Source organism: Ornithodoros turicata, chromosome 2 (assembly GCF_037126465.1).
Source record: "Ornithodoros turicata isolate Travis chromosome 2, ASM3712646v1, whole genome shotgun sequence".
Classification (NCBI taxonomy): domain Eukaryota; kingdom Metazoa; phylum Arthropoda; class Arachnida; order Ixodida; family Argasidae; genus Ornithodoros; species Ornithodoros turicata.
In genome coordinates, this window is record NC_088202.1 from 80,043,429 (window position 1) to 80,063,911 (window position 20,483).

A 20,483-nucleotide genomic window follows, 5' to 3' on the forward strand; every position below is an offset into this window, starting at 1 on the left:
CGTCATTGCTGTTGCTGTTGTAAAGCCAGTATGAGTGCTAGCTTTTCACCTATCTCTTAAGCTGTGGCGAATCCATGGAGTATCGCTGCAACCTCTCTTTTGCTACACGTTTCAGACACACACATGTACCGAAGGGAACAACTTATCCAGCAACTGGTGCATGGTTGCATGGTAACCTGTTGCGTGAAGAGGTATCAAATATACCCCTGTAGAGGAAGACTACTTTACTGTGTAAAGTGATAAGTCTCACTACTTTAATACGAGACGGGCACAGCAGCATGTGTTCACCACAGTCGCAGTGCGAGCCGAACATTGTCTATTTACGCTTCAAGTACCAGAGCTATCCCCCGTCACCAATACAGGCTCCCCAGGTCCGGCTCTAGCTGTCGACTGAAAAGCAAAGCAGTCCTGTAGGGTAGTCGCTCACTGTGAGTTACCCGGTTCATCTTACACCGAAAGCCAGAGGTCGTTTGAGCGTCGACTTGAGTGTCACGACGGGTTTCTTTTTCGGGTTGCTGCTAGGTGTATGCACGGCGCAATAGCGGAAACATAATATGAATATCCACGTTAGGCCCATGAGAAGCAGGAACGTTATGAAGATGTGTTTCTGCAGTGAACAGAGCACAAGCGCACAATATTACTCTCAGGAGAGCCAGCATTAATGGTAACATACCGTTAGGAAGCTTGTCACGCTCTTTAGGGAACCAGTGCCGAAGAGTAAGTCGTTCAGTTTGGAAAGGGCACCTTCGGAGTCGATCGGACGACAATGATGAAATACGTCACAGTATCCCTTCAGGTCGTTGCAAGGAGTACCAGGCATGAGGTGTTTTCCGCACTGTACTCTCATTTCTTTGAAGTCACATGCCGGGCGGCATTCACGTTCTGTCATGAATAGGCAAATATATTGTTACTCAGTACTTTATGTTCTACGTCAAAGTGTTCTTTCACCTTCGTCAGCTTGGTAGATAGATAAAAATACAGGACGTGGGCAGAAAAAAGTTCAGTCGCATTTTCGACACGTACCTCGTTGCCTACTTTATCGGAAAAACTTCAGATAGCGCACACAACAATCTGCAGAAATGTCGCCCGATGAGTAGACAACCAGCTACGTGTGTAGATCCGACATAGGTTTTTCTGCACGCACCCTGGACGCCGTTCACCGTTAAGGCTTGAGAGTCCCCTACTACGTGGGAATTAGGTTCGGTTTAGAAACGGCTGGGCACTAATGTGTATGCGAACCATATACATGACAACACTTTTCAGTAGAGCCTGCAACGATCTCTTGTCTGTCACCATGTTTTATATACGTGCTGGGACGGTTTGTACGAGGATCTGGATTGTGTGTAATTTACTCCTGTTCGAATGGAAGCGAAATAAATGCATTTACAGATATGCGTATGAAAAAAAAAAGACGTCTACACAGTATCGTTTTCACAAGCATAGACAGGCCAGAGTGTGGCGTCTCCAAACATTTGTTATATTATTAAGCTATGATGAAGACGAAGCGGAGGGTTTGAGAGAGCCTGGCTTGTACCAAGAACGCAACTTCACTGAGTGCGCTTCACTGTAAAAGTTCGTGCATATGAACCCTGCGTAGGGGTCAGACAATCGCGCATACGCGCGCACATCTTCTACGCATGTGCAAAACACTCTGCGCATTTCTGTATGTATAATATGTAACATGTATAATATGTATAATATGTACAACATGTATAATATACTTACATGTGCGTAGGATTACCTACATATGCATCAGCCAACATCCACTTACTCGCATTCTTGCAGGCGATTAGGCAGAGTTCGTCTGGTGAAAAGGCGTCGGGAGAGAGAGTACAGCCTTCTAACCCATGCGCCGAGCATACAGATCCAACACATTCTCCGCCCATGCACACCTGAGTTCTGTTATTACACAATGTCATGTTCCGCTTCGGTTTCTGCTTTGGGCAAACAGCTTCGATGCCAGTAAGTGATGTTAAAGAAGTATATCCTGGCGAGGTTGTAACTTATTCTCATCAAAACATGCTGCCTCACAATTCATTTGCTGCTTCTGGACATATTACTGGCTGTCCATTAGGCACACTCGCCAACAACATAAAAATACTATTTCTAGTCTGTGAACTTTACTGATTGAAAAGCTACTGACGTTCCTTTTCATATAGTTTGGTCATGTGCAGCGCGGCGTGGGGCCAATGCCCGCATCCATGGAAAGATCACACGTATCTCCGATGGTTCCCAGAAAGTCTGTCGCAGACCATGGTGAACTTTTCTCAACTGTGTAGATATACAGGGTGTCCCAGAAAACGTGCCATTGAGTTATAATAAAAACTACACCACCTAGAATGATGCGGTCAACGGTATTCGTTCTTACTAGGTTTTTGCCACCTCCTGACGTGAATGTCATGTAACATCAGTTTAATTACGTAAATTTTTGCGAACTGAACTCGAAAATTTGCCAAGAAAGATCACTTTTTTACCCCACCAATGTGAGGAGCGTACCGAATTCACTCAAATTCATGATAATTGACTGGGATATTGTAGAGCTATCCAATTAAAAAATAAATAAATAATAACAGCCGAACATCTTGCTTTACGCAGCACTCGGAGCGTAGCGCGCGACGAATTTTTCAGCGCAATCATGTCAGTCCGACGAAAGGCGTTTGGAGGAGGAGGAGGAGGAGGAGGAGTGTCGTTGGGAGGAACCCGAGAGGTCTGCCTGCCTGATTAGGCGGCATGTTTCTCGGGAAGGGAAAGGTGGTGGAGAGGAGAGGGTGAAGTGGAAGACCGAGCGGAATCCGCTCGGGGGGAGGATAGCTGCGTCCATGGGCCGACTTCAGGGGAACTGTGCCGGCATACGCCTATTACACATCTGAGGGAAACCCAGGAAAAACCCCAGACGGCACAGCCGGCCCGCGGATTCGAACCGCGGACCTCCCAGTCTCCAAGCGCACGCGTTACCGCTGCGCCACCGGAGCTGGTAAAAAAAAAAAAGCGTTTGGAAACCCAGCCCACACCGGGATACTACAGAAAGAGATAACACAGTCATGGCTTATCGCATCTAGAGTCACTAAATAAGCTTCGCTTCAAAGTATCGACACTGAGTTCCAAGAGAGAGCATGCGCCATCTTGTTTCCGCGGCACGGTAGCCACACGCACGCGCACTTTAGAGCACGGTGTAGCGCACGATGCCATCTACTGCGCGCGGGTAAAATGTTCCTTTCTCTTGAAAGCAGCTCATCAAGGTTGACGACGTTGACCTCACCTTGACATCCTCGGGACGCTCTGGCGGACAATACATGGATTATCGCACAACAATCATTACACGCTTCTCTATCACACATCGAGCATTGTTTGCCGTCTTTGAACGGCAACTTTGATCCTCAACTGGGGATGGCACCTGTGCGGTGCGGAAACAAGATGGCGCTCCTGCTCTCCCTTGGACCTCAGTGTTGATACGCTGAAGCAAAGTTTATTTAGTGACTCTAATCGCATCTGGCTTCCGCTGGGATCATGCCTTCCCTTTCCCAATTTCAGGGACTGTCACTTTTTCTGCTATCACTCTGTGGGCTGGGCTCCTTTCGTCGAACTGACAGCGATTCCGCTCAAATCCGATGGGATTGCTCCTCAATATCCCTGTCAGTTATCACGAATTTGAGTAAATTCGGCACGCTCTTCACATTGGTGGGGCAAAAAGGTGACCTGTAGTTAAATTTCTCAGTTCAGTTCGCAAAAACTTACAAGAACAAATGCCGTTGACAGCATGGTTATAATTCAACGACACGTTTTCTGGGAGACCCTGAATGTCTTCACTCCAAGTAGCATGTGCAGGTATGGAAAGGATATTCGCAAGTAACAGCATGAGTGCAGTCCGCTTCCTTCTGGCACACTATTTTGCGAGGCAAGAACTTGCAGTCTCTAGAGCAACAGGGACCAGCGCTTGGACTGAAAAAGACATCGCTTATGTGTAATGAACAGCACAAATCTTCACGCTGTGCTATCAGCATACGTGTACGACATCTTGAAGGATATCGCAAACCCTCACTGAAAAGTCCCTTAGTTTTTCAGTTTTATGCACAAGTGAGTCATGCGCCTTGAGAATGCTGTTCACACCTGACGTGTGCTTAACTGCATTGTCTGCTTATAATGGGACACCCTGTACGATTACAGCAAACCGTTCATTTTGCGAATGACCCACGAGCTTACTGGAGACGCTGATCTGCTGCATGACTAGGGAACGCGGCAATTAATACAGGCGGACGACGCGAACAACTGACGTTTATTACAATCCCGACTAACAATGTGAGCCAGAGGTCATTTAACCTGTCTCCAACAGAGGTAAAACTTTTCTGAGGAGGATTTGGGAGGCTCCAGGCGCGGTATTGTAATAAACGTCAGCTAAGGCTGAACGATGTCTGTGTTAATTGTCGTGTTCCCTAGTCATGCATCTGTATAACGAATACACTCTCCATCTTCTGTCGACACTCATCTGTGCTTTTGCTTACGCATCTGCTATTCGTACGACGAGTTCAAGGAGAATGTTGAAGGAACCGTGAAATGAATTTAGCGAATTCCGAGTACTCTGCAGGAAACCGTTCTCATGATCTCTCACTATCGTACACACATCGACTTTTAACCGTATTCAGTACAACGGGGGCGCAGTTATCAGACAAAAATAGCAGGGCGTGACCGCTGGATATATGCCTTCGAAGCGGGCTTACGTCATCGCCGACCAATTCTCTCAGCCAACTATGAACGACGAGGAGGACACACCCCGCGGGACCACGTGGGTGCATGGTTTCGGTTTGGACAACAACGACGTCGTATATCGGCCGTCGAAATCACTTGAAATATGGCGAAAGGCAAATTGTCAGCAATGGAGGAAGAGATTATGCGACACACACAGCGTCTATGGATCGTTCGGTACTCAGCAGCTCGTAAAATATCATCGACAAAGAAGTTCAAAGAGGAAAACGTGCTCCGGTAACCATGCTGACAGTCAACGGCTATACTACATTTCTCGTAGGATTCTGTGTCAACGGTTAGATACAATCTTGTCCCCAGGTCAAATTAAAACATATTTCATGGCGAAGTATGCGAGCTTGTTTGCAAATTTTGCAGTTTGCTCGCAAAAGGCCGTCCACGATTCGGCAACATGTTCTGTGTATGATGCCAGTTCGCCTCGGAGGCTCGCCGTAGCAGCAGCCGTTCACGCCCGTGGTTAATATAAAATATCTTCGCTATTTGAACCATTTTCAACTTCATAATCCAGAGGGTGAATGCTTTAGTACAGGGGACCAAATTAAAAATGATCGTGGGCTTGTCAAATATCCTTTCATGGTCCCTTTAAAAATATCATCCCGAAATTCCCATCCCGATTATTCAATATAGCCCGAGCGGAACGGAACATCGAAGGAGGTGCCACCAGATAGTTTATTGTATTGACATCGCGTTGAGAATAAGCTCTGTATGGATCTGCCAGCCGCCCGGGACACCATGCGCGCCCCCTTCCTCACCTGCATTGCATCCCGCTTCGCAATGTGCAGCCAGGTTTCGCCTCGACATTGTGCCGTGCAAAGCAGCATTTTTCCTTGCATTCGGTCTCGTCCACACCACAGTCACACTGCTCTCCGCTTTCTGTTATTGTGTTCCCACATATTGGACCGGAGCTCTCTGAAAGCAGAGCTATAGCTTAAGTAGCGATCCTGTTGTGATGGTATAACGGAGCAGAAATTCATCTAGTTGTCAACACGGGCTGCGGGAAACGGGCTGCTTCCTTCCCACTCTCCAAAGGACATCACCTTCTGTAAACGTAGTGTCGAAACAATTAGTGGCACCGTGCCTATCTAGCCTGATGGGGTAGAGGTCGATATCCGTGTATACTCACACGAGCGACATTCCCCACAATAATGCTACAGCGGAAGATGTGAAAACGTCATAGCTTTCTACTGTCACGTGATCGCGAGCGCTCAACGTCATGTCTCTACGTACACTGCACCCCGTGGGGAATATCTTGTTACACAGTCTCAAGATATTCCGTAGCAGGCGACAGGAAAAGACGCTGACGGTGTCATCCACTTAGTGTCCTCTGCTACGCCACTACCGATTTTCCGACACCGTGTGAATGCTGCACATAACACGGGACAGAACTTCGGCTCCGTGAGCAGTGTTCTTTCCGCTTTTTCTTCCACTGGAATCTTCCGCGACAACGTCGCTCGAGTGAATACACGGCGTCATCCCCACAGAATGTTCTAGTGGAAGAAAAAGCAAAAACTGGCAGATTTTTCGCTACGTCTTATGTTGAGCATTGGCAGGACGCCAGAATACGGAAGTGCTGCACATCTACAGCAAACGACGCCATTGGCCCTCACGTCTGCTGCAGAGTATCTTATGGCTGAGCCGCAGGACAGTCTCCATTGGTTAGAAGATCACAGGAAGACGTACGTGACGTTCAGCGCTCACGTGACCGAAGAAAGCTATGACGTTTTGCACACCTTCCGCTCGAGTATTCTGGGAAGTGGAATAACATGGCATTAGGAGTGCTCTCTCCATCGTTCTCTTGACGTGTGCAACTGCATGCCACCATTACAGATCGAGCTTCACAATGGCCTACGCAATCACTTTGCGCACGCAGGGAAATACCAGGTAGCACACCGCATGCACCAAACGTAGCTTCGTGTTTTGCGTGTGCGCAGTGTGAACACGCTATTCCTTTGCGTACTCAACGAGATTGCATACGATGCAACTAAAGTTATCTAATTCGGCTTACGCCACTTTAGAGAGGACGTTCTGCGATTGCTCGTTTATACGCTCAACACGCCTGCTTTATTCAAGCCCAATACGCAAACCACAGACGTACAATCATCACGTCAAGTAACACAACGCCAGAAGCTGTTACTCCTCGATTTAATAACTCTCCCCCCTTGTGGTTGCAGCGCGCTCGCTCCAGACCACGAGTGTGCCTTCGGCATCGCTATGGAAATAGCGCGGTGCTCTTCCCAGCCATGGAAAATTACGGGAAAACGTATTCTACTTTTGTAATTTTGACAATGATTTGATAAGGAACTTTTCTTTTCTAGCTTGCGCAAGCAGATTTCGCAGCCTCATTTTCGTTGCCACTTATTCACACTTGCGGTGGCACCAAGACAATGGAGAAACTCCCCACTGTCGACAAGCGCACAGGACTGAAGGAGCACGCCCAAGGTGTTCGCCTTTCCCAGTTATACCTCACCAGTGCAATGCGCTCACTTTGAAAGCAGTTCATACGTGCACTCTGTCCTTCAAACAACGGCACAACGATGGTAGATATGTTGCCGATGCTGCATTCTGAGAAATGACGATTGTTTTTCAGGTCACCCCTATTGGCCGATGCGAACATGATGTAGTTCCCATCCGGATAACCCGGTGCACATATGTATCCGTCGTCGTGCTGAAATATCACGTAGTGTTGGACACAGTTTGACTCCAACATATGCGGACGGCTAAGCTTACCGGTGACCCAAAGTTGTGCCCGATTTCGTGAGCAAATGTAAGCTCGGTTACCATTTGGGGCACGTAAGAGTTGAAATTAAGAAAAGTCAGAATTCCGGTATTCAGGCTCAACTTGTTTTGCTTGAAGTCGTCGATTCCTGGGTCCATGTCGACAGCTACCTTGTACTTTTCGCAAATGCCCCCACTGCCGACTGAAATATAGAAATGCTTTTACTTGGTTTCTGGTCAGAAGCCGACAGGAACGACGAAGAAAAAATGTGAGATGAAGGCAAGTCATTACAGGTATGAGACAAATAATCTAATATCGGAAGGGTATGCGGCATTATACATCTCCCTTCTGTCTACCTACATTGCGTTCTAGCAATCCAGGCCAATCCGAGCACGCCATCACTAAAATCCCTGTAAGTCCAAACGTAGGATAGGCAGAAATCATCGTGGTTTGTAAGCGACGCCAAGTGCAGCATGTACGCAGAGTCTATGGCAGTTGAACAAAACGGATTCGACGCTCCTATTAGTCCAACGCAATTGGACGAGTCATTGATCTGAAAAGGTGTTGTGGCAATTCAGTCCAGGCATCGGCAAAGCCGTTGGAAGGCTATAGTCCACCAGCACAGCCGCCCAACAACAGCCAGGCAATGGGACTTGCACAACAGAATTTTGTGTGTACTTGCCTTTATACGTTGTACGATGAAGCTAATATCTTCGATTCCCTTAAAATCTGTCTTAGGGTATATCTTATTTATTCTATCGAGATGTGCCGCTATTAGGGAGGAAATTTGTTCACGTGCTCGGGCTCGATCATTATGCCCTTCGGCAATCTTCTCGTACAACTGATGGTCGATGTTGATCTCAAGGTTGCACACACGTCTCGAGACGTCCGCAGCCCTCCCCGTAGCGTTTTTCTCCCCTCCTTGCCTCTGGTCCTTGTTGCTCTCAGACAGGAGATGGCGCCTGTGCCAGAGATAGTGATCGCTGGAGTCCCCCAGTTTCTGAAAACGAAGCCCGCATCGGATGTTATAACTAGGGTTTCTCGCTTTCTGAATTGGCCGAAAAATTTGCCCACGAAAGTTTTTGGAAAATCGAAATCCGAAAAAAAAAAAAATCGAAACTACCTTTCAGTTGCGGGCTCTATGGGGAGTCAATCGGTATTGCTGGAAACCCCGGACAATGAAAAACAAAAGGAAAAATTCCGAAAACGTGTCCATCGTCGCCGGTCAGGACTAACGTAGAGGAACACCATCTCCTCTACATTTCGTGACCCGGCAAAGAACACCATGTTCGGCGAAGGATGTCCTCACACCATTACGAATGCTGGCTGGTTCCTTGGTTGGACATGGAGCGTGATCAGTGAGTTTTCTGTGTTCCATTCTAGACGTGTCTTTTGGTTCTCTCTTAATCCCAGACTGGTTGTGCGTAAGCGTCCTGGCCATGCCAATTACCAGCGCAGACGTGGAGCTCGTATTCTCAAAACCCCGTGTTGCTAGCAGGAAGGAGCGTGTCGCCATGGCAGACGAAAGCATGTCTTGATCATGTATACACGTGCGTGTATTACAGGTTCCAAGCGTTCACACTTGTGGTAATCCTTACAGAGCCAACAGATAATGTATTTTATCTGTTTGCGTCCTGGTGCTATCCTATTATCACAGATTGAAGCTCCTTTCGGTATAACATAGCATAAATACCCGAATTCGGGCACTTATTTTTTTAGTTCAAAATACCAGCCAAATAATTCCGCTTCCGAAACCAAATATTGGTCTATAGTAGTAGTGGTCTATTGTCTTGTTCATTCCAACCCAATAGAAGCGTTGTCGAAGACGATATGATACGTTTTGTACAAGCCAAGGTGACCGGACGTGAGATCGTCGTGGGCAGCAGAGATGAGCTCGTTCTGGAGATGCTTCGGGACCACAAACAAAAGAGGGCGGCCATCGGCGCGACAGTCCTTGCGGTAGACAACGCAGTCAATCATGGTGAATTGTCGAAGGTCGGTGGGACACTGTGGCGAATTCAAATCGTGCTAACGTAACCCCGTCAACAGCCGCAACAAGGACACATCGTGCTACTGTTCTGTCCGTATATCGAAGGACTAGATGGCAGCAACACAGGAGAGGTCGTCCTGAGAAGGATAGCTAGAGAGCAGTCGGCGTCGAGATGTGCCGAACCAGACTTGTACACCACCGTAAGGTTGTATTCTTGAAGTTTCAAAGACCGGCGGCCAAGTCGTCCGAGGGGATTCTTCAGCGTAGCTAGTGAGCCCACAGAGCGCATGGTGGTCCGTGATCACACGAAAAGGACGCCCGTATAGATATGTTCGGAACTTCCCGATGGCACAGACAACAGCCAAGCACTCACTCTCGGCGATCGCATAGTTCCGCTCGGCGTGAGTACACTCTTAAAAATGAACTTCACCACATAGCACGCTCCTAGCCAACCATCACCCCGAATGACAACGTTCTCGCTCTAGATTTGTTGAAAACGGGAGGAGGAGCCTATTTTGTGCCATTATGCACGGCACAAAATAGGCTCCTCCTCCCGTTTTCAACAAATCAGGGGCGAGAACGTTGTCATTCGGGATGATGGTTGGCTAGGAGCGTGCTATGTGGTGAAGTTCATTTCTAAGAGTGTAGGAGCTCTACTGGCGTATCCAATGACGTGCTCAGCCCAGTCACGGCGCTAGACGAGGACTGCTCCGATTCCATAGTCACTTGCGTCAGTGTGGATTTCCATTGGCGCGTTTGGATTGAAATGAGCAAGGACAGGTGAAGGTGCGAGCGACTCCTTGAGCGTGTCGAATGTCTGAGCTTCAGTGCTACGCCAGATGAATGGAGCGCGCTTGCGAAGTAAAAAGTGCAAAGGCGAGGAACGCGCGCAACGCCTTCTGAGGAACGGGGAAATCACGCATCGCCGAAAGTTTGCTTGGCTCAGGGCGTCGCCTTCTTGGTCAGAGACGTGACCGAGAACTTCGACGCGACGACTTCCGAATGAACAGTTTTTAGCATTATGTTGTAACCCTGCAGGCTTGAAACACGCGAATACTTTTTCAAGTCGCTCCAGATGCTCTTCGATTGTGGCAGAGTACACTAGGACGTCGTCCAGGTAGCAGAGGCAGAAGCAGAAGGACCAACCATGAGAGCAAAGCAGTGTGTTCATCATGCGATGAAACTTTGCGTGCGCCAAACAAACATAAGTCAAACTGCATCATATTGTATTCATAAAGGCCCTCAGGCGTGACGAATGCTGTTTTCTCACGATCAGCTTCGTCTACAGAAATCCAAATATCCAAAGCATAGATCCATGGATGAGAAAACACGTGCGCCACGTGAGCAGTTCAAGGTGTCTATGCGGGGAAATGGGTAAATGTAACACTATTCAGTTTTCGATAATCCACGCAAAATCTCAAGAAACCGTCTTTCTTTTTAACTAGGACGACTGGAGAGGACCATGGGCTCGATGAACACCGGATTACGCCTTTGGCCAACATGTCGTTGACGTCCTCAGTAATGATGCGGCGTTCTTCATGGGACACGCATGAGGTCGGCTGTGGAGAGGTTGCGCATCACCAGTATGAATGGTATGTTTAACAAAATTGCAATTGCCCAGTGCAGAGCTGCTTGCATCGAAAATGTCCCGGAACTTGCAAAGAAGGGCATGAAACCGCTGGCGCTTCGCAGGTGATAAATCGGGTGATAGAGGCTTTTCGAGAAGGTCAGCTGTACCAGCGGCGGTCGTCGACGTGAATGGTTCAAGGCGTCTCTCGTTGGTGAGCGGCAATGCACCTAACAGAGTGCAATCAGTGTCTAAAGTTCCGAGTCTAGTACCGCTTGAAAGACGTTGAGCGTGCACCTTGAAGTTAGTCACCCATATACGGTCGACACCAGTTGGAAATTCAACGAGCGCACGTAGCACACAAAGAGAGCTGTCCATCTGTGCATCGTGAACATTCCTTCCACCTTTGGGAGACCAATGCGCAAGCGCAGCGCAACTCTCGCAGCGGCATATGGCGGAATAGAGGAGAACCTGATAACGGCCACTTTGGTGGGACCCTGCTAGGTGGTTGTCTTCGTGTCCTGTTTTCGTGGCCTGCTTGAGGACTATACCTCACTTGAAGACTTTAGTGCATTTCACGAGGTCTTCGCAAGTCATGTGCTATTGTCTTCCCTATTCCACAGCATTCCTATTGCACAACGTTGCAACAGAGGTGGGACGACGCCAATGGGAATCGCACAGATTTAATGAAACCTACATTTGAGGATTTAGTAGCATGCAGCGATTTAGTAGCAGTATAGGTAGCATGTAACACCCTTCACCACGCAAAAACGCATATGAACACGCAGTACTTCTCCAGGACCTTCATTCGAAATTCGTCGCACAGCTTTCTGCTTTATCGCTCTGATTATTTCCCCTATCCTTGTCTATCTCAACTTTATGACCCCTTTCCTACATGCCCAGTGAGGTTCATGCTTCCTAAGATGAATAAAGACGAAGATTGGGCTTTTTGGTAAGACAGCATGATATGTGGCATGATGCGCAGAACTTATGCTGGAGAAGAACAGAAAGACACACACAAACGTTTACTTTCTGCAGCTGTATTCAAGAACATACACCATGAGAATGTGCACTAGGTAACCGCCACACGGTTGTGAACTACTTATACCGTAGTATATTCTTCGATACAACTGTTGGAAGTACATAAGGCCCCCGTGTGTCCTCTGTCCTTCTGTTGTTCTGTCTATCGTCGCAAGTTCTGGGCTTCGGATCATTTCACATAATTTTCCAGTGATGATACTGAAGGTTGCTCTCTGAAAGTGCATGGTCGCCTTCTATTGCGTAACCTGTAATGTTTACGTGGCGTACATTTGCTGTCTCCACGGCAAGGCAATTTGTTGATTTTCGAATCGACAAGATGCCTTGACGTAGCCCATCCCTCGCATGTCCCAAACAGGACTTGTAATTGTTCTCTATGGCGTTCTGCCAGCGAGTAGATCAGCATGGCAAGGTACACGCAGATGAGACGATTGGGCCTTTTGTTTACCGGTTTATTTTGTGTTGTTCACTAACCAGTCACCTTGACTTCCTCGCCGTTGCAACACTTCAAACATTTTCGAAACGTAAAATATGAGAACGCGACAGTGTCCCATAAAATGGTCGAACATCGTGCTTACCGCATCGTTGTCCGGGCTACTGTATTGTTTGAGAACCCTGTTCATCCATTCTTCGGTACGTCCACGAAGACCGCAAATTAGCCCTTTCTCTCTATTCGTTGGAAATTTCACGTCCTTATCCGAGTACATGACGGAATGAAAGGACGTTGGACGGCCCAGAAACTTTCGAGCCGACTCCAAGTAGAAGCTGCCATTCGCGGTCTCGATGCTTCCCTCAAATACGCCGGTGTGTAGAGCCCCGTAGACGCGGCTTCTGGGGTCTCCTGAAGAGAATGTCCACACTGGCTCACTTTAAATGGTCGATGCTGCCTGGGGGTCACTTCGAACATTTTCTCTTTTTTCTTTTCTTTCGGACGCGATATGAACATTCTGCCTTCAGGAACTATCAGGCAAAATATTAGGATACCACCCTCTTGGAAGGAGAAAAAAAAAATTATCGTTGGTGGTAAACAAAGGCACGCACAAAGCCAGCGCCTTAGCCTGTGAGAAACAAACGACTGCCAAGAAGTCTTCCGCCTCAACTCAGCCGTGCGGGACTTTGCTAGATCGCGAGCAACACTAAAAATGTCCCAAGCTCCCCCTCTCGTGTTCTTCACTGCCAAAACGCACAAGTGACGTTTTTCGTTCCGCTGCGTCATTTCTGAGCGATCAACTTGACAAAAGCATTTAGGCGTCTTTCTTGGGTCCCACCTATCTCTGCATAAGAGTTGCAGGCCCAGAGGTGTATCTCCGCCAGCGAGAATGTAGTCCGCACATTGAGATTGGGACGTGCGAGAAGATGCCGGACGCACGGCAGACAAGGAAGCCAATTCAGGTTTTTCTTCTTCTTTTTTTTTTTATGAACCCTGAGCACGTCGTTGCCGATGGGCGTTTTCGCAGCATGATCAGTGTAGAAGCAATGGCGCCTTGAAGAATGCGGGCGCTGTTGTGACTTGGAGGAGTTAAATGCGCGCGCCGAAAGTCAATCACAGACGTCACGGATTTGTCAGTGGAGTTGACCTGTCCCGAAGTATAGTGACCCTTCACCTCAGTATTCCTCCAGGTTACAATATGCGCATCAACCGAGTAATTTTCCTCACCGGGGTATGAAGAAGGGGTAGTTGGTGTAAGTCATCTTAAATATCAGCCGCCGAATAACAGAGACAGGGGTCTATCGCGTTTTCTCTCTTGCGTTATATTCAAGAGGTCAGAGGTCAGCCATCATCGTTCCTTCAAGGAGATAACAATCAGTTCCGCGTTCAAAAATCATTAACTCGAGCTCCAGTTTGCTGAACAGGGACCTGCCGCTGGAACACTTTCGTTCCGGCACGTCTGACCCCTGGGATTGTTCTGGCCACCCCTGTTACAACGCCTCCGACGAAATAATGAAAGCAGAAAGCGACACGAGGTTGTGGCAGTTCCGTGTATGTATAGGCCTTCCAGTTCTGTGATGCAGTTTTCAAGTTTTCTTCAAATGATACCCGCTGTGAATAACCGAAGAATGTCTCGTCAAGCTGTGAACACGGACATCGATCCTGCCATCCCTTGCTAACGCTACGTATAATGTATTCTATTACGCTTCCATGAGAGACTCCTATAATAAGATAATTCCTCTTCCCTAACAAGAACCCGGTAGGGGATAATCTGTCTAAGGGTAACACCGTCCCTCTGCGTATGAGATGGTAAAATTCGTGGAATTCGTGGATTGGGGGAAACGAGGGTTGGAAGCCTCTAGCAGCAGGTGCTAGTAAGGAAGGTCTCTCTCAAGTCAATCCAGGTCACTCAGTATGGAAATATTCATAATTTCTCGCTATATGACGTTCCAAGGAACGACGACACGACGCTAAACTTACGCGCAGAAGGTATGGTACTACCCGAGTAACTTACTTGAGGCTACATGTTACAGTTACTAATCAAAACTGGTGAATGTAACTACAATTACTGAAAAAGTAACTAGTAACAATGCCAAGTCATGTGTATCTTGGAGTAATAGCATCGATTGGAGAGACACGCAATAACCATCATTTGTATAATTATGAACGCACGTAACTTGCACCATTGCGCTGTAGCAGTAACTACATGAAAATCTTACCGATGATGTGTCCGTGATAAATGTGGCTGACATCAAGGGGAACAACGCCGCTTTCAGTTTCCATAACAATTTCCTTGTGGAACACTGATGCATCGGGCGTCAGAACAAGGTGGAAGTTCCTGTAAAACCATAAAAAATTAGCGGGCTACAGTAGTAGGGAAAGTAAAACAAGAAAGTTACATACGAGAGCGATTCAAATCAAACCCCGCAAATGAATTTTTGCTAATTGTACATTACATGCAGGTTAAATGGCATCCGTGCGTTTTTTAACATAACCTCCCCCAATGTTATTGCACTTGCACCAATGGTGCAATACAGCGAGAAGACCCTGTGCCCAATCATGCGCAGCATTCTTAGTTTCACCTCATCTTGAAACTCCGTCCTAGCCTCGCCGTACTTCAGAGAGCACTGTACCACGCTGCCATGCCGCTCGGCTAAGATTTCGATGTTTATACATTTGTGGTTCTCAATTGCATTACCCGCGCATTTACGGATGAACTATTAGGAGTACAGAGGGCAATCCAAAACACTTTCAGGTTAAGACCTCTGATGAAAGTGTGCCTGTCATTTTACCGAATAGCGCATGAGGTTTTGATGTGTACAGTTTGTTTCCCAGAAAAAAAGAAGAAAAGAAAATAACTCAGGTATAAAGAGGAGGAGGAGGTATAATGCCAAGTCACCGATGACGTTATAAGGAGAACTTGTCCTGGTTCGCCTGTCAGTGGGCGTACTTTAAATTCAATTTCTGCGACAATGATGATTCTGTGGTGTGAACTACTTCGCATCTTACTGCCCTACTTAACAGTTTTATAGGAAGAACACAGGGCGTTAAAAGTGACGTTTGTGCTACTTTAAACAGGTAACTTAAAGGAGTACAGAGGGCCTTCCAAAAAAAAAAAAAAGATCAGGTTAAGACGTCTGATGAAAGTGTGTGTGTCATTTTACCGAACGGCGCTAGAGATTTTGATGTGTGCAATATGCTTCCCAGAAAAAATCTCACATAAACATGGGTCTGCGCCTTCACCCTTAACTCGCCACTCTGGGTATTGCGAGGAAGAGAAAGTATGATGCCACGTCACCGATGACGTTATAAGGAGAACTCGTTCTGGTTCGCCGGTCAGTAGGGGTCAGGCTCAGCCTGTCCTTTATTTGCTGCCGTAAACCAGTTTTGCCTAGGGTTGCCACCAGGCCGGTATTATACCGGCACAGCCGGTTATTTGCTTCCTCTGCCGGTCGCCGGTAGGAAGGTGATACCGGCAGCCTTCTGCCGGTATTTGTGGCTCAAGACCTGTCATAAGGGCTTTTACGGGGTTTTTCCTTCAACATTCCACTGCAGCTTGAATACATCTGGAGCACAGGCCAAACTTCGCAGTCACCAGTCGTTTTCTTAGTTATTCATTATTATTATTATTGATTGTTATTATTATTATCATTGTTATTTATTACGTCTTGTGTTCGGAGGATACAAGAGCAGTGGTTGTGCAAAGCTGTTGGTGGTTGTGTCGAGCCAGCTAGAACGTTCCTCACCCACTTTCCCTTTCCCACGAGTCTTTCCTCCTTTCCCTCTATTCCACCTCCTCTCCCTCAGCCGGTATTTTTCACTCTGAAATGTGGCAACCCTAGTTTTGCCTGTTCTCCCGGAGAATTGGGGATAGAAGGAGCGGCCGAATCATTACCGAGCCAGCCCAGGAGAAAGGCTTTTTCAGAACCCCAAACAGCCGAGTAGCAGACGACAGAGGAGTAGCAGACAACATTTCTCTAGACCAATCAGCGAGCGTTCTCTTTATATCGTCAGCGCGAGGTTCCAGGCAGTGGTGATGGGCGATAGTCATTCAAACACTATCGATAGTACTATCGATGGTTGAGATGACTACTCATTTAAGTATCGATAGTTTTATTCAAAACTATCGATGGTTTCACCTATCGATAGTAAGCTGGACACATACCAAACCCGCTTGCTGCAAAAATGTAGAAGTCACTGCTTCGAGTTATTTTTCAATCTAATCAAATACCTTTATTTATAGTTACACAGCAGATATCTTTCAAATAGTTTCGCACCGTTAGCACGAAAAAAAAAAACGATTATATAAGGAGCCGAAAAACGGACGGGAACTTCTGCTCTGCTTAAGCCAACAAAGCAGAAAAAGAGATTTCGTAGGTTGTTGTGCGTTATGCGTATGGTTAACGTTATTCAGAGCAGCCGCATACGCTCTCAAACTGATACTAGTTTATGTTACTGTCACAGTAATACCGGTTTGTAACAATTAAGGGCCACTAATTCCTCCTCAGAAATGCCAACTTTATAGAAGTGTGTAGATGTATACTCCGATAGTTCATATTTCGTGAACTTCATATTTTATTTTCATGATCATGTTTCTTTCTGTGTGTTCTTTCTTCATGTGTGTTAAAATGACTTCTGTGCTACTTTAACAATAATGTTACGTTGCGGCGCGGGCGCAGCCTCCTTCAGGACAAGAGTCAGGATAAGTTAATTGAAGTCAGAATGGCCATAAGTGACAGGAAGAATAAGAAAAATACTTAATAATTTCTTTTAGCTAAAAATCTATAGACGTTGACCGTCGCAGGTAAGGGGGAAGTTCCTCCGCAAACACAGACATCTCGTAGTTTTTTGTAAATTGTTTGTGTGTTATTTTACCTATTCTTAACCGGTACTATTTTATACTCATGCATTGAGCTTTGTTCTCTTCACATATGTAGGCGTTCACTTTGCCACGTGTCCCCAACAGGTGTTGTTAAGACTGTGGAACACTGATTTCTCAATGAAAGATGGAAGTCACTGAAAAGGTTTCTAGTTCCTGGTGGTCTGAAGGTTCTGAAAAGGACTGATTTTTCGGCGATCGTGAACTATGCCACTTTGCTGAAGAGCATCACTGCATCAGTTAGGCCTCTTCGGCATTCGACTGTTCGTACAAAACGGACGTAACACTGAGAGGCAGCTCATGCATAACTGTACCCGTCCCTGTCATGCCTTATCTCCTACCTATAGGATTCCAGGTTTTCCATTGCTTTGTTTCTTTCTTGAGTAGTAGTCTCACTTCGCGGGTTTCCAGCTCCCGCGACAAGGGAGAGTCATTCTCTGAACTCAAAGCAACTGCGTAGCAGTCTCTCACTTACTACGAGAAGTAACCGTGCAAGGTAGGTGGATTCCAACCTTACCTAGGGGCACCTCGACATTTGAGTCACCGAAGGTGGTACCCTCTATACCTTGCGTCTACCCCACCTAAGGGAATTTGGAGTTCATTTTGGCCGTTTCTCATGTCTACTTGGATAATATAAATGGGCAATAAAAAGGAAATGCGACGGTGAACGTTTTAAGAAAAAATTGTCTCAATAAGGTAAATAACGGCTCCAACCCGACTGAATATTCACTGCATTCTTTCGCCCTCATGCCCCGCCCTGCGATGTCCTGGCGACAATAGCGACACGTCATTTTGACGTCCCGCATCGTCAGCCGTTTAGAATGCGGGACGCTTATACATTAATTTTGTCGTAATATCGAGAAGTGAGGTCAATTATAAACATATTGCCACCTGTCAAATCCAAGATAGCCAAACCCTGAATATTGTATTTCGTGTGCGCACTATGTTTTCACTTCTGTATTGCTCCGCAAGGCCATCGCGATGTTCCTGCAACCGTTTCCCTCGCGAGCTGCAGCTCAGTGGGGTCCGTCATTCTCTAAGACAGCGAAATCTCCCCCACCTCCAGCGCCTATGGTTCGGTGTTGCTCTACGTTGGAGCATGGTGACGTGACCCGGTTCCAAGGATAAGGACAGACTCACGCGGATTATGCTATTTGAATGGCACTGTTTCGTGTTAAAGACGCTCGCTACAACAGAAAAAAAAAAATCATATTTTGATATTATGAGCTACGTTCTTTCATTGAGCATAATAATTGGGCAATATTCGTCGACCTGTTCTGTGCCCCTTTAAATTTGTTTCCCCTTTCCCGTGAACTATGCTTCCACTCTTGGACAAGGGAGCGCAGGTGACATAATTGCCTTCTTTAAAGAATACCTAGTGGTTGAAACGCAGATAGAAAGATGGGACGCAAGCGAGAACTGCTTTGTGACGTCAAGGTGATAGTGAAACGGCTTGTCTGAAACTTTTCCGTGTTCATTATTCGTGTGAGCATGCCGTTCCACAGCCGATGATAAACTCCCTCCGAATACGCTAACGAACTCCGAAGGCCCTGAACCCCACTGTTATCCCAAGCTGCGTTCATGGCTACTGGATGTATTTCGATTGCTATAAGTTGAACTTGGTCAACAGATTTGGCGATCACACCTGCATTCCCGAACGACACTCTCATTGTCTATGCCATTCTCATAGGATTTTTTTTTTTTTCAGCCTAAAATTACTATGATGTCATTGTTGGCTCACCTGTTGTAACCTCGGATACGGACGTAAATACGCTTGTTGCTCGAAGGGGACCGCTTGGTCCTGATGTGGCTAGCGTGGATGGCGAGACGGGAATATGATAATGGTTCAAAGTGGCGAACGAAGATATTGAGCCTGCGCCCTTCTACGAGTGAACGATAGAAAAATCGAATGTCACTGGTCCTGCTTTCGAATACTAACCCTAAAAATAAAAACAATCCAGTACCGCATGCAGGACGTAGAATGCTGATCACAAAGATACACACTGATAGTATATCTGTCTTCATATTCGCTGTGACGCAAAAGAAGGACCACCTTCGCCAGCACAAGCCTTGCTTGCGATCCGACAAATCATCTTCTTCTTCCAGCTCAGCCCAGAGCAATGGCCGTTAGCCACTAAGAGCGATGACTGGCACTATGGCTGGCACGATCTGACGTCGTCGTCACGTCCCTAGAGATATAATGATGAACTGCATGCGTGACTTCATGTAGCTCACCGAAATCAGCTTGAGAAGAGGGCCTCTGTATCTTCAGCAATCACACAAATGGCCACGGTACGCATGATTCCAAAACATCATCTGTGCTACAGTGGATCAATGTACTATATTCCTCCCTATGGCCCACGCAAATGTTATCAGCCATTTGTGTCAGTGGAGACAGACGACACTCATGGTGACGTCATCTGGTTATGAAGAATCTGAAACTATCAAGTTTTTCGTTGCAAAATTCGTGGACGCACTTTTTTTGTGCCGAGTTTTCGAGCGAGGTCAGTTTGTAATACGAAATAAGATAAATAGCATTTCTGAAGCGGTAGCTGGGGTAACCACCGTGTAGGCCCGTCCATGCCTTTACAGGGTCACGTGACCTGTCACGTGCAACCACCACGTGATAATAAAATTTTAACATTTCAAAAACAGTTTCGCTAGCAATTTACCGCCAACGGTGGCCCTATAAACCTACCGCGCTCAAAGCGCGTTTAGCACAATGCTCGAAGATGTAGACAATTTCTTTTAGTCCGGTATGGCATTTCTTCGATTCATGTTAGTCAGCCTCTCTCACATGAGTGACATCGGTTGAATTCACGAATAATTCACGAATGACGGCACAGCAGTCGATCCGTGGAGTACTTTTCTCACCTATAGGTTCGACATAATTCGGTTTGCAACTTCATTGGGTGGTCTTACAACCAATGTCATAATGACCTATAATGATAAGATTACCTGAAAGTTTAAATGAGATTGACCAGCTCCCGTGGCATAGTAGTTAGGATGATCGTTTTCCACGCCGAGACTGGGAGGTGAGACGGTTTCGCATCCTGTCACCGGCTATGCTGTCTGAGGTTTTCTCTGGGTTTTCCGAAGACTTTC

At 46.8% G+C, this 20,483-nt stretch overlaps 1 protein-coding gene across 3 annotated transcripts; it reads right to left on the reverse strand.

The window, feature by feature from the left end:
• Nucleotides 1–237: 237 nt before the first annotated feature.
• On the reverse strand, nucleotides 238–19,564 carry LOC135385612 (disintegrin and metalloproteinase domain-containing protein 10-like). 3 transcript variants are annotated; one of them, XM_064615041.1, is made up of 14 exons: nucleotides 19,343–19,564; nucleotides 19,120–19,261; nucleotides 14,719–14,837; nucleotides 12,648–12,910; nucleotides 8,157–8,474; nucleotides 7,835–8,027; nucleotides 7,486–7,676; nucleotides 7,261–7,423; nucleotides 5,511–5,667; nucleotides 3,841–3,939; nucleotides 1,772–1,962; nucleotides 674–882; nucleotides 452–607; nucleotides 238–390 (listed from the first exon to the last, which is right to left on the reverse strand). In XM_064615041.1, exons 1-14 carry the CDS (start codon nucleotides 19,401–19,403, stop codon nucleotides 328–330), a joined length of 2,325 nt encoding a protein of 774 aa, XP_064471111.1. In that variant the 5' UTR covers nucleotides 19,404–19,564; the 3' UTR covers nucleotides 238–327. The 3 variants fall into 3 exon arrangements, with proteins under 3 accessions (XP_064471111.1, XP_064471110.1, XP_064471109.1); XM_064615040.1 differs by having other exon boundaries at nucleotides 7,243–7,423; nucleotides 19,120–19,258; nucleotides 19,343–19,563; XM_064615039.1 differs by having other exon boundaries at nucleotides 7,243–7,423; nucleotides 19,343–19,563.
• Nucleotides 19,565–20,483: the final 919 nt, after the last annotated feature.

What these genes read in the sequence shown, in the direction of transcription:
- LOC135385612 (XM_064615039.1), bottom strand. Translation starts at nt 19,403, where the DNA reads ATGAAGACAGATATACTATCAGTGTGTATCTTTGTGATCAGCATTCTA. An exon ending in TTATCACGGACACATCATCG is followed by an intron (nt 12,911 to 14,718) that starts GTAAGATTTTCA and finishes CATTCTCTTCAG; the next exon opens with GAGACCCCAGAAGCCGCGTC. An exon ending in ACTCATGCTGTTACTTGCGA is followed by an intron (nt 1,963 to 3,840) that starts ATATCCTTTCCA and finishes AACATCACTTAC; the next exon opens with TGGCATCGAAGCTGTTTGCC.